At 36.1% G+C, this 16040-nt stretch overlaps 1 protein-coding gene and 1 long non-coding RNA gene across 2 annotated transcripts; both read right to left on the bottom strand.

Moving 5' to 3' along the window:
- Positions 1-4982: 4982 nt before the first annotated feature.
- LOC136755241 (uncharacterized) lies at positions 4983-6902 on the bottom strand. The gene is made up of 4 exons (XR_010817643.1): positions 6813-6902; positions 6428-6557; positions 5897-6004; positions 4983-5334 (listed from the first exon to the last, which is right to left on the bottom strand). It is a non-coding gene; the product is annotated as an uncharacterized LOC136755241 (long non-coding RNA).
- A 1585-nt stretch (positions 6903-8487) lies between these two features.
- On the bottom strand, positions 8488-9984 carry cxcl20 (chemokine (C-X-C motif) ligand 20). Its single transcript, XM_066711719.1, has 4 exons — positions 9847-9984; positions 9356-9482; positions 9085-9165; positions 8488-8654 (listed from the first exon to the last, which is right to left on the bottom strand). The coding sequence occupies exons 1-4, from the start codon at positions 9905-9907 to the stop codon at positions 8597-8599; spliced, it is 327 nt and encodes a 108-aa protein (XP_066567816.1). The 5' UTR covers positions 9908-9984; the 3' UTR covers positions 8488-8596.
- Between the last annotated feature and the right edge of the window lie 6056 nt (positions 9985-16040).

Here is a 16040-nt window from a genome sequence, read left to right as displayed (position 1 = left end):
GCAGCTCTACCAGGGCAGAAATATAACAAACTGATTGTTGGAATTGTTGGAAAGTTGGCATCCTATGACAATGCCACATTGAAAGTCATTGAGCTCTCAGTAAAGTTCTTTCTTCTGCCAATGCTTGTCTAAGGAGATTGCTGTGTGACTTGATTTTACAGTGGCTCTCAAAAGTATTCACCCCTCATGGTCTTTCCCACATGTCATTGTGTTACAACATGAAATCAGAATGGATTCAATCAGTCATCATGTAATCAACACCGAAAATGTCCATAATGTCAAAGTGAAAAATATGATCTGCATTTGTTTCTAAACCAATTACAAATACAAAACAGAAAATTATTGAAAGCATAAGTAATCACCACGTTAGTCAATATTTGGTAGATGCAGCAATTGACAGCAATTACAGCCATGAGTCTATGTGTATAAGTCTCCTATCTGGACACAGCAATGTTTGCCCATTCATCTGTGCAAAATTGCTCAAGCTACATCAAGTTGGATGGGGCCCTTTGGTGAACAGCAATGTTCAACTCTTTCCACATATTCTCAATTGGATTGAGGTCCGGGCTTTGACTGGGCCACTCCAGGACATTGACCTTTTTATTTTTAAGCTGCTCCAGTGTGGCTTTGGCTGTATGTTTGGGGTCATTGCCCTGCTGGTAGATTAATCTTCTCCTAAGTCCCAGGTCTCTTGCAGACTTCAGCAGGTTTTTTTTTACAGGATTTCTCTGTACTTTGCTGCATCCATTTTACATAATGCTGCCACCACCATGCTTCATGGTAGGGATGGTGTTCTCAGGATGATGTGTGGTGTTAGACTTGCACCAAATGTAGCGCTTAGCATTGAGGCCAGAAAGCTCTATTTTGGTCTCATCAGACCATAGAATCTTCCTCCACTTGTTCTCAGAGTCTCCCACATGCCAAACACAGTAATTAGAAGGGGTGTCCACATACTGTTGGCCATGTAGTGTACAAATACCGGACACTCCGCTAAAATACTGTCCGGCTGGCAACCCTAATTGCCACAGACATCTTTACAATTTTCTACATTTTCATGTTTGAATGGTTAAACAGATGTTTGTTATTAATATTTTGTTTTTGATAAATATTTATTTACATAAAATAAGTAAAAAATGAATAATTATTTATAATGTTCCCATCCTAGTTTGCAATGTTTTTTGTGGCTCCGGAGCTGGAGCTGGTTAAAAGCAGCTGGAGCTGGGGCCGCAGTGTGGAGCTGCACCGGAGCCACTCCGGAGCTGGAGCTGGGAGTCTCCATCAGCTCCGGAGCCAGCCTGGAGCTGGAGCTGAACCTCTGGAGCCACTCTGGAGCTGGAGCCAGCAAACCCGGAGCACTGCCAACCTTACACCAAGGCATAAGTTTCTCTTGGGATCTTTAAAATGTAATTGGGTGAACAACAATGTTCAAAAGGGCAATCCAAGGTTGATTAGAGGGAAACGCTAATCAAAGGCAATAAGGATCAAAAGCTAGGAAATGCTACAGGAAAGTAAAGAAACCAATCATTGACTGGAATATATATGCAGAGGAGAGGGAAGCAGGATACCAGTGGTGGAGATGCTGAATGAATGGAAAAGAGGACAGGACAAACAAGTGCACATGGTGTTGTGGAATGTTAATTGAATAATAGGACATGGAACTGATGAATAATTGAAGCAATTTGAACTCTTGGGATGTTGCTCTCTGGTAACAGACTGTGGGGCGTAGATGTGACAATAACATGCAGGCTTTCTAACTGAAAATTCCCCCAGTTCCAAACAATATATTCCTCTTGGCTACCACGTCTATCCTGCCTCTGTTCTAGCATCCTTTTCTTCTCCTGCCTTAGCAGGTGTATACATTGCTCCCCTCCCCGTCTCTCACCTGTAGTCTTTCAAACAATAATCAAATGAATCGGTAATTACACTCCATCCTCCAAATTAAATACATTAGTCCATCAAAAAGTCACAACAACAACTATGTGGTGTGGTGGAAAAAAGTTTTGGAGTCAGGAGTTCTAATCAGAATTGATTACGTGTACGGGAGGAACAGCGCAACACAGAACTCAAAGGATTTTAGGCTTGCATGACACTGATCCCCAAACGTTTTAAGATAGAACAAAGCTTTTATATCCCCTCTGGGACATACCCTCAAGGGGCCTTAACATATTAAAATCAGTGTCTGAATGGTCATTTCTAATAACTATCAGCGATTTCATTGGCAATCTAAACTAAGCCTTGCCATCTCATCAATATTATAATCAATACTCATGAATAATAATCATTAACCTCTGAATTGCCAGTTACATTGGAAGGTAAATTGCAGATAATACATTGCAAGAAAGGAATGTGAGCTGCTGATAACCAAGTTAGGAGTAACAGCACACCAAGGACAAAGGCAGGATAGGATGTTAATATTTTTCCCCCACAGTGGCTTCCCACTTGTAATTACGACTTGATCGGCCATTTGAGTGCAAAGTAGGAAATTTGTCCAGCCTCAATATCGCTCGAATGTGTTGGAACGGAGGAGCTGTTTCTTAGCAAAATGTTTTCCATGTCATTTGGATACTTTGAAACTGGGGAGCCGTCTCTTGGCAACACACCTCCTGTGTTACTCAGAAGTGTTGGAACCAAGGGGTCGTCTCTCAGCAGTCCACCACTTGTGTCGCTCCAGTGCATTGAAACTCAGGAGTTGTCTCTTGGCAGGATGCATCCTGTGTCAGTCCTCACTGTATCTGGATGGCCAAATCCAAAATTACAGGCCATTCGTCTGCCGAGGTACCCAACATCGATAATCGTCCCTCCTATCCTGTATACTGGGGTCCTCACAAAGTTCTCCTGGCTCACCAGGTCCTAGTGGCTGCCCATCAACAACCGATGTTTTGATTAGCATGATCCTGCAACTCATACAGTTCAGACAACAGTGTACGGACAACCACATATGGGCCCTTACAGGGCCCTTACAGTGTCTCAAACACTTTGAGCACTTACCTTGCCTCCTTGCCATGTCCTTTACCCAAACCCCCTCACCCACCAAATAAGACTGTGGGGTAACCTTCAAATCATAAAACATTTTAATTTCCCCCAGTTACAAAATTAATTGGTCATTACAAAAGTACAGTAAGGCGACTCGCATTGTGGATACATCCGTATACAACCCCGGACTTGGGGTTAAAACCCATCTGTAATATCGAATGCTCTACAATAGCTTATTATTATTTTTTGCTTCCTGCAAATAGTCTCACAAACAGATAATACATATATGACCTTTACTCTTTAACCTTTCTTAAAAAAATGCACAATGGACAAAGTGATAATTGATCGGAATGATAAGGCATTCGTTGTTCTGCGTTTTTAACACTGGCCCCATTGTGCTGTTTTGATTTGCTACAGGGCATTTTCCAATGGATACTTTATTTCCATTTGGTCATGTTTTGGTTCTCACATTCCCATTGTTAATTGGACACATTATTAGAGCTTTAATGAAAATCAAAGTGAAATATTATTAATGTGTTTCATTCCCTGGGGAAATCCAAGGGGGTGGGGAAATTCTGAGGAACAACCAATGATTCGTTTGAAATTGCCAATGTAACGGGGCTCATAGTGTATAATGCTCAAAGTGATGTCACCCCTCTGTAAAATCAGTACAGTGATAAACCTCCCACGTCGAGAGACCTTGTCTTTTTGCATAGTGGGTGGAGCGGCTGCAGTGCGCAGCGCTTAGAGCCTGTACTGCGCAGTTTGAATCCCGAGTGGGATCCGGTTACATCAGTTTGCACTGATACCCATGGAGGCTGGTATCTGTGTTGACGGCACCTGCTGTTGACATTACTGTGTGGATACTTTAATGAAAACTTGAAAAACATCTTGCCTACTGATGTCTTAAACACTCTGTACCCAGCAACCTTCAGTCTTTCATCTCTCCCTACACTCCTTCTTGACCAATCTGCTCTTCCTACACTAGAAGTGTGACTTTTTGCTTCATGACCTTGATACTCCACTCCTTACCCACCCTTGTGTCTTAGTGGTAGAACTACCTACCTGCAGATGTTAGTACTATCAGATTCCTTACCACCTTCCAGTGCCGTCTCAAGAAACACCTCTTTAGGACTTCAACCCTTTTCTTCTGGAAAATATAGCACTCTTAATATGGCACACCTTTTAATGCACTTTTTAACTTGCATTTATCTGCTCACTACTACTGCTAAATAATTATTGTATACTGTAAAGAATTGCTGTAAATTCTCCATTTGTTTTCTTCAAAATAAATTACCCAAAGATATTTTTACTCATATTTACTCATAGTTTTATATTGGGTGCACTTATCCTCAGAATTGGGATGTTAATTTACAAAATACATGTTCCTATACTCTCTCTTGCTACAGATCTGCTGCCACTAAGTTACTGTACATTTTACTTTATTTGTTATTTGTTTTACAGTGTAACTATGCATTCTGACTCCACTCCTCACAGTACTATCACTACATGTCCTGTTCTTACTTGAACTACTCCTAAATACAATCATGAACTGTATTTGGTACCTGATTTTTGGCTGCTTTAACTCTAACTTCAACTAAAGTAATGTTATATTTTAATTATCTTATTATTTTTTAAGTATAAAGGCATCTGCCAATAAACAAAACTTTTATTAATAATTGCTAGATTTCAGAATTCTGCTATTGCTTCTTTTCAGTTGTGATTGCTGGGTAGGTCTGACATAAACATTCCCCACACAACAAGGTTAACAATATCAATATTCTGTAGAACATTTACCCAGGAAACGTATTTGGCAGTAGTGAGTTTCTTGGGCAGCATTATCTTTCAGCAAGAGGCACTAGCCTGAAGACATTGTATTTCTAGATTGCCTTTGGGCAATTGTCTGAATAACACAGCTACTGAAAGAAAATGTTTATGGAGGGTAAAATGAATATTAATTTAAGAATTGTCTAAATGTGTGGTTTAATTTCTGCTGCAAAAATGAAATATTTTGATGAATATCAATTTTATTTCATACAATATCTTTCATGTAATAATTGCAAAGCACTTTACAATTTTAAAAGGAATACAACAGCTAAAACAGAATACAGTCTTTAAAAAACAAACATATATACATATTGTGTAATGTTCCTCCCCATTATTCAAAGGACAGTTTGTCATTCCAGTCCATTCCTTAAAAGTACACTAGAATATGTAATATATTAATAAAACAGGTAACAAAATACAAATGTTATATTTAGTTATAAGTGCAGTTTAATACAGTTTTGCATAGGAATTCAAATATTTGGTACAAAAATACATATTTTTGGAGATTAGTTGTCTTGATCCTTTGATTTGAACCTGAAAAAATCAGTTCAAATTATTCAGTTTTTTCCAAATATAATTATTATTTTTTATTACCCAATTTCTTAGCAGACACCCTCATCCAGGGTGACTTACAATTGTTTCAACATATCACATTATTTTTACATTTGTACCCATTTATACAGCAGGTCAATTTACAGGAGCAATCTAGGTAAGGTACCTTGCACAAGGGTACAGTAGCAGTGTCCTCCACCTAGAGTTGAACCCACAACCCTCCACAGTCCAGAGCCCTAACCACTACTCCACACTGCCACCAGTGTCTTAGTTTCTCTGTTACATTTCCAGATATGAAATCACCTAAAGCTTTAGTTTTAATTACATAATACATATGATAGAGAATGTAATGTTGTTTTTGGTGTTTTATATCTTTATCTGAATTAAGAAAGAAAATGTGTACACCAATCTCATAGTAATTACTCTGTCAAGAATAATGTAATAAAATGACATACTCCAGAATCTTTGAAATTTTATAAAATATAAAAAATAAATAAACATTGTAATTTAATACATTTAACTACTACCAATGCTGTTAACCCACCTTAGAAGAGAAACTGATCACTTTTTCTTAAAAACCCTTTCCAGCGTTTTCAGGACCCACTCTGACTGAATATTTAAACATTTGCGTTTCTTGTTTTTAAAAGTTGCACTGTTAACACAAAAAAATAATGATGTGAGAAGAAGAGAAAAAAGTATTGGCAATGTTATGAAACATTAAAAACAACGTATTTATGGGTTGCCATGAGGTACAGACAGAAATATTCCAATATACTGTATAAAGCACATAAAATAGATCTGGCCTCTTGTATACCAATACAAAAAATGTAATAAAAAAAGTATAAACAAAACAACCAATATTAATTAATTCAATATCAATAACCACTTAAAGCAGTACAGGGACACAGTGAGTCGGAGGTCACAGTCCATCGTTGAAGAATAATAATAATAAAGGATTTTCTTTTTTTTAAGATAATCTTGTCTATATTTACATATGCAGTTCTATAATAAAAGCAAGAACATTATAGTCAACACCACTGATTAGTAGTACTAATATAAGATGTTAAATACCTACATTATTTCCACCTTTCCACATCGGGCAGATTGCGGGAAGACGTCTATCTTCTTAATTTGCCTTGACGAGAATTGCGAAATTCCCTTTCCAGAACAGAGGCAGTACTGTTTATTCACAAGCATTGAAAACCCTGAGAGAGAGAAACACAGGAGATTTTTGCTACCAGTATTGAAGTTTTCAATGTACAGTTTATCATAAAATATAACAAATGGTTTGATTGGTTGAGTTATGTACTCATTTTCATTGTCTAAATATTAGGTTGTCTTAATTATCAATCATGATTAAGCAAAGCCAACATACATAAACAAATCTGATCAGCACCATTCATTATATAAAAATGATTAGACCAGTAAAACAAGGATATATCCAATTGTTTTGGCATTACCTTGAACCAGTGTAGACAACAGGAGTGTGAAACAGAGGGTCAGTACAATGCTCCTCATCTTGCCTGTTATTCAACCAGCTTCATGACCTCAGTGAGTCTTTCACATCCATTTATATGTCATCCACAGTAGTCCAACTGTGCCAGGACTAACATGGCAGAGCTGTCAGGGAATCCCCTGATTTCAATATTCATCACACTGTGGGTCTGTAGAAATGGTTTAATCATTACTTCATTGTGTTTTATGAAGAAACAGTCACTTATTATCCACACGATGAAATGTGAAATGTCGAAAGCGCCTACAATGGGCACGTGAGCATCAGAACTGGACCACGGAGCAATGGAAGAAGGTGGCCTGGTCTGATGAATCACGAGTTCAAAGTGTTGACTTGGCCTCCAAATTCCCCAGATCTCAATCCCATCGAGCATCTGTGGGATGTGCTGGACAAACAAGTCCGATCCATGGAGTCCCCTCCTCGCCACTTACAGGAATTAAAGGATCTGCTGCTAACGTCTTGGTGCCAGATACCACAGCACACCTTCAGAGGTCTAGTGGAGTCCATGCCACGATGGGTCAGGGCTGTTTTGGCGGCAATAGGGGGACCTACAGAATATTAGGCAGGTGGTCATAATGTTATGGCTGATCGGTGTATATCGGAATCGAGGAACACGTAGCCCCTGACTGGCCTGCCAGCTGGCCTGGACCGTTTGGCAAAAGCATGTATGCTTGATATGTGTAAAAGAAAATGTTGGGAGTTCAGACAGCATCTTGGGTTAATAATGGTGCAGGCAGAAGTATCCTTGCAGTGATAGGTTATCACTAATCCATAATCTGAGGACAGCTTTTTTTTTTGGTTAGTTTTCCTTCTGCTAATTGCACACATGCCTTTGTGTACTAGCTTTTCAGCCTGCAAATGCAGTATTTGTTCAAACCAGGATTTGGATTTGGTCCAGATTTCTTGTCTTACAAATTGAGCTTTAAAATCAAATCAAATAGTGTTTTGCAGTGGGGATCTTCTTAAAGACCTAAATAACAACAATCTCTTTTGTGATACACTGATGTCTGGCACATCAGAGACTGCACTGTTGGGGGAGTCACTTTATTTCTTGGCAGAAGACATCCTAATCTCCTTATGTGCAGGACATGAAATTGGTCTTCATCAGTTAAACTAAGTAGGCACTTTAATAACATAGATCTCCACACAGATTTCCCCGACGTTCAACGGCACACTTCTCTTTTTTTATAAGCCTGCACTCTTAGGGTTGAGGGAAATTCTTTATGGAGATGTGAATGTATGCAACCACTTTTACTTTCCTTATTTTAAGATTCAGTTTTGACTAAGCAGGGAGACACCCTCACCAGATTGTGTATATACCGTTTATAAAGAAGGCTTTAATGGGCTCAGAATCTTCTTTGCAAATAAGCCTTCAGATAAGTGGAAAATGTATTTAAAAGAAAAACATGTATTCAATACAGACTTTTTTTAAGTTGTTACCTAATGATATAATAATATAATAACCTTTTAATAATCTTTTTTCTTGGTCTGCCTCCATATTTAGACAAACAAGAGTTGAGAAAAAAATACAAAAGAGAGTAAATACAATACAGTCATGCCATCAATTCTCATGAATCTGCCACAGAGCATAGACATAAATAAACAGAGCCACAGAATTGTCATGCTTTTTATATTTTTTATTAGGGTACCATCATTACAGTGGTACAGTGGTTGCACTTTTGTGAATCATTTTATAACTAGCAACCTGATACACAACATTTATTGTGTCTTTCAAGGTTTTCTTCCTTTCTTCCCCTTTCCTTGCTTTCTTTTCGGTTTCTTTGGTCTTCTGAAAAACAAAAACGAAAAGACCATAATATTCAGTCTATGACATATAATTGAAGGTGTTAAAAAATGGTTGTTCAAACTGGTACATTTTGTTAAGTGTTACTGTATGCTATGGTTGTAGGAAAGTCTTCAGTAAATATTTATCTGAGATATCTGCATAGTCAACCAACATTCTTCATTCCTCTTAATATATATGTTAATATATATGTTAAAAGAAACATGCACACAGGGAATAGTTTTTATTTTACTATTGCCTTTCCTTGACTGTCTATCCCTTTTAATACTTAAGAATAAATACAGAAAAGTATTTCTCTTTTATTCATTCATTGTCTCAATTTCCCATTACTGTCTGAGATTAGAAAGCTACCATGCTTTGCTGGTCAGAATGAGGAAAATGTATATAAGTTTTAAAAGTTATATTGTGGACATACCTTTTACTAGCCAGGATTTGCTTCACTTGTTTAGCAAATGGATCAAGGCATATCTTTTTGCCACTCTTCTTTAAGGTTGCACTGCCAGGAGAAATACAATATTGAATATACTGAAAACATATTCATATATGCATACACAATATCAGCATGATATGGAGCATGTTCATGTTGTTTACACTTCTCCAAATATAATTACCATTTATCTGTTGTGTTTTATTATAGCATGTCACTGCTTCTGTGCAGGAGAGTAATACATATTGAGTATACATACACGATCTCAACATTTGCACAAGATGGACTTGGTGAAAAAACATCGAAAGTTTTGATCAGTCTGGGCTTCAAGAACTTCAGGGGCTGTCCAGGGCACAAGCAACGTTCAGCATCGCCGGCCATTCGTCCTGTGAAAGGCAGTGTATATTGTGCATCAGGTCAAGTCTGAATGTATGACTGTTGTAATGGTGAGATTTTATGGAGGATTACATATAAAACATTTGTATCACTGCACATTTTCATTCTTTGAGTTTTTCCTTCCAAAGCAAAAAATATTCAAATTCTAAAAAATCAATGAAATCATTGTCTTCCTTGTCATTAATTAACTATTAACTATTAGGATTTTAACCTCCCTGTGGTGAATAATTGAATGTGTCTGATATATTTTACAGATAAGCACATGCTTCTTCACTTTTTAACCTGTCACCAAAACACCTCTGCTGGGATAATCATTTGAAACCCAATAGACGTAAGCAGCAAAAGATTGCCTACCTTGAGTCAATGCAACCCAAGAAAGTCCAGTGCACAGCAGAAACACAGTTATGATGTGCATGTTTAAGCCATGAGAGAGAAACAGACCTGACTTCAACTTGCCTGTTTTTCACTTTTATACTCTTTACTATGTGGACTTTCCGTTTCAAAATACAAGTTGCAAATCCTGTTACCTCTGGTCAAAGATGGATTTGGAATTCCGGAAAGTCCCCACTGCAATGTTGTTCTCAATAAACATTCGATACAGGAATGACTTCCAATTTGAAACCATTCCTGCAAATAATAATAATAATAATAATAATAATAATAATAATAATAATAATAATAATAATAATGTTTTAGAAACAATTTAAAGTACTTTTTGTCTTGAAAGTGCAAGTGAGTTGCATAAAACGAGAGTGTATAGTTTATTTTTAATGTAGAATTTGACATTTCCATTAAAACATTATGAAGGACAATACAAGCTGAAATACTTTCCACATCTTGCTATGCTCACTGACATAATTTCTGTTTTGCTCCATCTCCATCAATTTAGACATGAATGATGCTCTTTCATCCAAAATGTGTTTAAAAAAGTGGACCCAGAAGAGTCATCAAAGATAAGCATATTTTAAAATATTAAGGAAAAGCAGATTGTGTTTGGCATTCCTATGTGTAAGTTTTTTCATTAAATTGCTAAATTATTGAATGTCCCAACTGACAACTCACATTCACAAAAAGGATGATCCCTCTTAGCCTGTTTGCCCTTCCTAAAATTATTGTAGTGTCTTGCTGTGACGCTGAGCATCATTATATACAGAACATGCGATCATAGCAGCCCACTGTTCAGGAATGTGAATAGTGCGCAAATGACACTCTTTAGCTTTCCATTTTCAACTGTATTCATTTACTGATATTGAGGGAATTCCAATAACTGAGTCTTGCTTGCCTTCGTCTGCCACCTGGTGGACATATCGAATCAGTTGTGTAAAGTGCTGATATTATGATATGAACTTTGTGGTAGCTGTTATGCTGTTTCATATTTTGTAAGGGTTATTGTTGAATAATCTATTACTCAAAAGGAAACATGCATCATTCCTGTCTCTTCCAAATATTAACAGTGTTATTGATGTTATTGATTTTGACACAGAAGCCCAGCTTTTGATATGTTGCTGAAAAATATTTACACATTTATAGAATAATTTTGAGTTTTTATTTGGAATTCAAAAATAAGTTTCAGATCTGTCCACATTTTTCTCTTTATCACGAATAAGAAGTAACCTTAACCAGTGTTTTTGCAGGATTTACTGAATTCAAAGACCATAATTCAGCAGATTTTGGCTCAACATTTCCTGGTCATAGAGAATTTGGTGCATGTTGTTTGTCTTGTGTCTGTTTTTTAAGGCATAGGTCAAGTGGTACTAAAACAATGATTTATTAAAGGGTTATGTGGAATTGTGGAATGAAAATACAGAACATGCATGTGTTTTCATTTATCCTCCTCAGCATGAGCTTTGTCAAGCTGTTGGGGATCTGAACTCAGGATTGCCCCGCAGGTCACAATCAGGGTGCAAACTTGTGCTCCCATAAGCTTATCCCTCTGACAGCTTATAAAATGTATTGGTATTTAAATGAGGGCATTAATCCGAAAGGAATATCTACATTTTTATGACTTAGTTGTTTTTGTTGAATATTTACCTAACATGGCTGGAATGCAAGCAAAACAAATTATTCTTCATTATTAACTGACAAACGATAAATACTGTGTCTCCCTCTCTGTGAAAATAGCATATTTAGTCAAATCAGGTCTTATAAAGCATTTTATAATTGCTGTCTTCAGATCTGAGCAGTGCACATGTTTATGAAATTACCTCAAACTGCACACTTTCGTTTCACATAATTTATTGAAAATACAACATATTTTATTTGGGTGATATACAAAATTGAAATAAAATATATTTAGAAAGAATAATTGATTTTAATTCTTGAAAAATGTCTATCTACTGGACAACTGTAAATATATCAAAATATATAATACTGTGCTATAGGCTTTAGACATATAATGTCTGGCTTATTTTTTATTCCCACTTAGGGTTTTTAAATAATTAAGGGCAGCCCTACACAATTATAACACAACAAAAGTTAAAGGAATATATATCATATCAGGATAGCAAGATAGGTTATATCTGAGCTTAAGGGCTGTGATCGCTTAAATACAGGGCATGCTATTTTTTAAGAGAGAAGTGTGAAAATAAATTTGCTTATTATTAATCTGATATTTTTCAAAGCATCCAACAACAAAAAAGCTGCGTCCAATTTCATTTAGATTCTGGTCTTCAGTATTCCATTTGACTCCTTCTTACTGTTTAAAAACAGATGACAATTAACACTTCATTATTATTATCATCATTATTATTATTTTAGAAATTCTTCTCTGTGAGTTCTGTTAGGTATTTATCTGTATAATAATCGTCATTGTTCTCAGCTGAGTAATTTATGATGTTGACATGTTGCTGCAGTTCATTATTATTGCCCAGATCTCTGAAATTGTTACACAACAATAACAACCATTAATGCCTTTGGAAACTGGATATCTAAGGAATTACTCTTATAATCTGTCTTCGAAAAGGGTTCAAAGGGCAAATCAGGGGTGGTCACTACATCCGCTTGTGTTTTGCTATAATACAAACTGTCAGGCTCTATTAAATGCTAAATATTAATTAGAGTAACTCAGTAAGATCATACTGTCACATACATTGCTATTCTTGTAATTGTATTAATGCACATATGATAAAGAAGGGAATCAAAACAAGATACAAACCTTTTCCGAAAGGCTTTAATCAACATTTTCACCCATTTAGCTTGAGGATTCAAGCAGATTTTAAAATCTGATTTCAGATGTGCTCTAAAAGGAAGACAAATTAAATGAATGGGAGATTAATATTACATCTTTAATAAAATACGCACAAATTTAAGAGCTCCAGATAAGAGCTTCCTTAAAAAAATACCAAACACTGATATTTTTCAGCAGAACACATATTTAAATAACTTATCTGATTATTCTTTTGACAAGCATATATACTACTATAAAAAATCCAAATATACAAGCATACAATACTTACATAATTTCAACAGTGCTGCAGTGCACTCCTTTTGGGATTTTCTCAATTCTCTTCATTGTTTTTGGTGGAATGAAAGCAGAAAAGGATTTGATGCACTTACAGCGCATGTTAGATGTAGGTACATCTACATATGAGAAAAGCACATATTAAATTGTAGACAGTGGGTTTAATTCTATCAACATTGAATATCAGATACCAGAGTCTGAATCTATTTGTTTCATTGCTATTGGTACAGATTTTTCATTCATACATTGCAGAATTGATCTGTTTTATATGTAGATCTAAACTGTAACCAGAACAGCATAACCAGTGCAGCCAATTTACATATCCCGTAATTAATAACTTTCTGCATTAATAATACTAATGTAAATAGTATTATACCTAACTGGAAACATGCAGTAGATATTTATACAACTGAAATCCTACTGAAGTAATCATTAAAATGCAGATGTATTAGCATTTCAATAAGGTTTAAATACATTTAATAATAAACAGTAATGGTCCATAAAACATTTTAGTTTAAGTTTACACAAAACATGAATGCAATATTTTAGTATTGGTAGATATGAAAAACATGTACATTTACAAACTAAAGTAGTAAAGAATGCAGCAAACCTGCACAATTAAACAAGTATGTTGTAGAAGTAATCTGACTTTGCATACCTATTGATAATACGGCAAATGCTGCCAAGAGTGCGAAGGTCGTGATCGTTGCTTTGCAGTTCATTGTTAGTGCTGTGCCTTGTCTCTAAGTCCTGCACAAATGCTAGCTCCTCTTGTCTGACCCTCTTTCAATTATAACTTTAGTAGCTCATGACCATTCTTCTACTTGTGGTCTTCTACATTACTTTGACACCATCTGGGAAATTCCCAGTGGAAGGGGCTATAGCCACAGAAAGGAGCACAAAGAAAATCCTAGAGAAAATATTTATAGATTATTTTATTTAACTAAAAAAATCTCAGACCATGACACTAGCTTGATTTAAGCCTTTTTTAATTCAGATAATTTGATTATGCTTGCATTAAAAACACAGTTATCATTGTCACTCAGATAATAAAATGCTATATATGTCCTGTAAATCACTACAATTATATAATGATATCTTTAAAAGAGATACTAACTTTTTCTTGCTGTGAGAAATACAGGATTAAGGCATTTGCCCAAAATAATTTTCTTCCATGTGGAGTTTAATTCTGTAACAGTTTTTATATAATGCTACTATATTCTCTCAAAGACAAGAGGCTTTCCAGATAACCTTGCAACCCCTGACTTATCCAACAATTCCATCAGTTATTATAAGGGCAGTGAGTTTTTATTTGTGACTAATCAGGGGCTTCTCTGTGTGATGCAAATGTCCATCAAAAAGACACATTTGGAGGCTGAAACTACGGTAAATCACATTGTCCCCATGGTACGGGTACAAGACAAAAGATATCACGTATAGAGAGTCCTAAATCAGATATAGAAACTATATATATATTCAGACAGAAGCTTTGCCTTTGTTGGAGTTCACATTCAGGTACCACTACCATCCTAAAGCATGTGTCCAAGCTGATTGTGATTCAGATCTTTGTATTTTTCAGCACAATAGTATCTCTTCTTTGCATAATATTGTTGGGCAATATTTGTAGTAAGGAAGTCTGTAAGATTGTAAAACTGTCTGTGAGTTGAAAAACTATCCACAAGATTGTGTTTTAAAAAGAATGAGAAGTGTGATCATTATATTACAAGTTGCAGCACTGTTCTTCTAAGAGCCTATTCATCAAGCAAGTTGGCTTACTATGGAAAAGTTATAAGGACAAACACATAGTTAAGCGATATGAAAGGGCCTGCAAGCAATAGTAGGTGATGAAGTAATGCTATGCACATAGCAATAGGGAAAGTGTGTAACGAACTAAAGTGCAATATTCAGATGCTAATTTGATCACTTCAGTAGGATAATATTTAGACTGTGTGAAGACCTATCTTTTACTTCTATACAACTGCATGTAATCCTTCATTCGGAGGGACTGCCAGGAAAGACTGTCTGGAGGGGTACTCTCCCATACTGGTATCAATAAGGACTCCTGAGTGTGATCAACGCAGTGACTTCTACCTTACCTGACTCTCTCAAACTCGTCAAAATCCTGTCTTTTGTTTGTCAAAGGAGATCAGGTTTGTGAGACTTTTTTAGCCTGAGCAAGAGCATTATTTATTTATTTATTTCTAATTTTGGTTGGATGACTCTGTGAACTGAAAATGTCAAAACCACTCAACATTCCACAAGAGGTACAAACACACACTTCAATTATTAAACGGCCACAAAAGCACATTCACAAAGAACACTACCGAGTTGACCCTGGTCATGCTCTTGGCATTTGCACAAACGTCTTGTGGCGTAATTGTTCTGACAAAATGCCACTGTCATGAACATCACAGAGATTACTGAGCAAATAAGTCTGCAGCTGGTACTTAAAAAAATAAATTAAAAATAGTAGACAGGATTGGGATGTTAGAAAATAGTCTGTTTAATTGAATAATAGTAATAAATTTCACTAAATGGCTGGTACTAAATGGTATGAAAGCTGCTTTTGTTTGCATCATTAAGTTTGAGAGGTTTAAAACTGTTACAAATGAGGCCATTCACCCTGTCTAACTGATGGTATTGTTGCAAAAGCATCAGGTTTGAACTAACTGGAACAGATATATCTATCAATAAACAGATACATAGAGAGAGAGAGAGAGAGAGAGAGAGAGAGAGAGAGAGAGAGAGAGAGACAAACACCCTGGTTTGAAGAGGATGCGATAGTTAGACCTCCTGTCTCACTCACCTGAGGATATCAACTGGTAACACAGTAGGTCTAAAAACTCTTAGTTTAAGGGGTTTTACATTTTTATGCCCCATTAAATGTCTAAATTTCAGCTATGACATATTTAGAGAAACATTTTGACGTATTTTTTAATTTAACTATTTTTCATTAATCGGGTGATTGGTTGTACCTTTATTTTTAAGTAATTGAGAGGTAGCATTCGATTATATATTTTTTAGGATTTTAGGTAAGCCTGTCTAACCTTAACTAACCTTAACTAACCATTTTCCTTCTATTTACCAA

The sequence above is a fragment of the Amia ocellicauda genome, chromosome 8 (genome assembly GCF_036373705.1).
Source record: "Amia ocellicauda isolate fAmiCal2 chromosome 8, fAmiCal2.hap1, whole genome shotgun sequence".
NCBI classification, from domain to species: Eukaryota; Metazoa; Chordata; class Actinopteri; order Amiiformes; family Amiidae; genus Amia; species Amia ocellicauda.
Note: the sequence above shows the minus strand (reverse complement) of the source record. Positions and strands in the feature narration are given on the sequence as shown.

Excerpts from the sequence above, each read along its gene's own strand:
- cxcl20 (XM_066711719.1), bottom strand. The coding sequence starts at position 9,907 with ATGCACATCATAACTGTGTTTCTGCTGTGCACTGGACTTTCTTGGGTT. Across the intron at positions 9,166-9,355 it reads TGTGCAAATGTTGAGATCGT|TGCAACCTTAAAGAAGAGTG; the intron begins GTATGTATACTC and ends TTCTCCTGGCAG. Across the intron at positions 8,655-9,084 it reads CAAATCCTGGCTAGTAAAAG|AAGACCAAAGAAACCGAAAA; the intron begins GTATGTCCACAA and ends TTTGTTTTTCAG.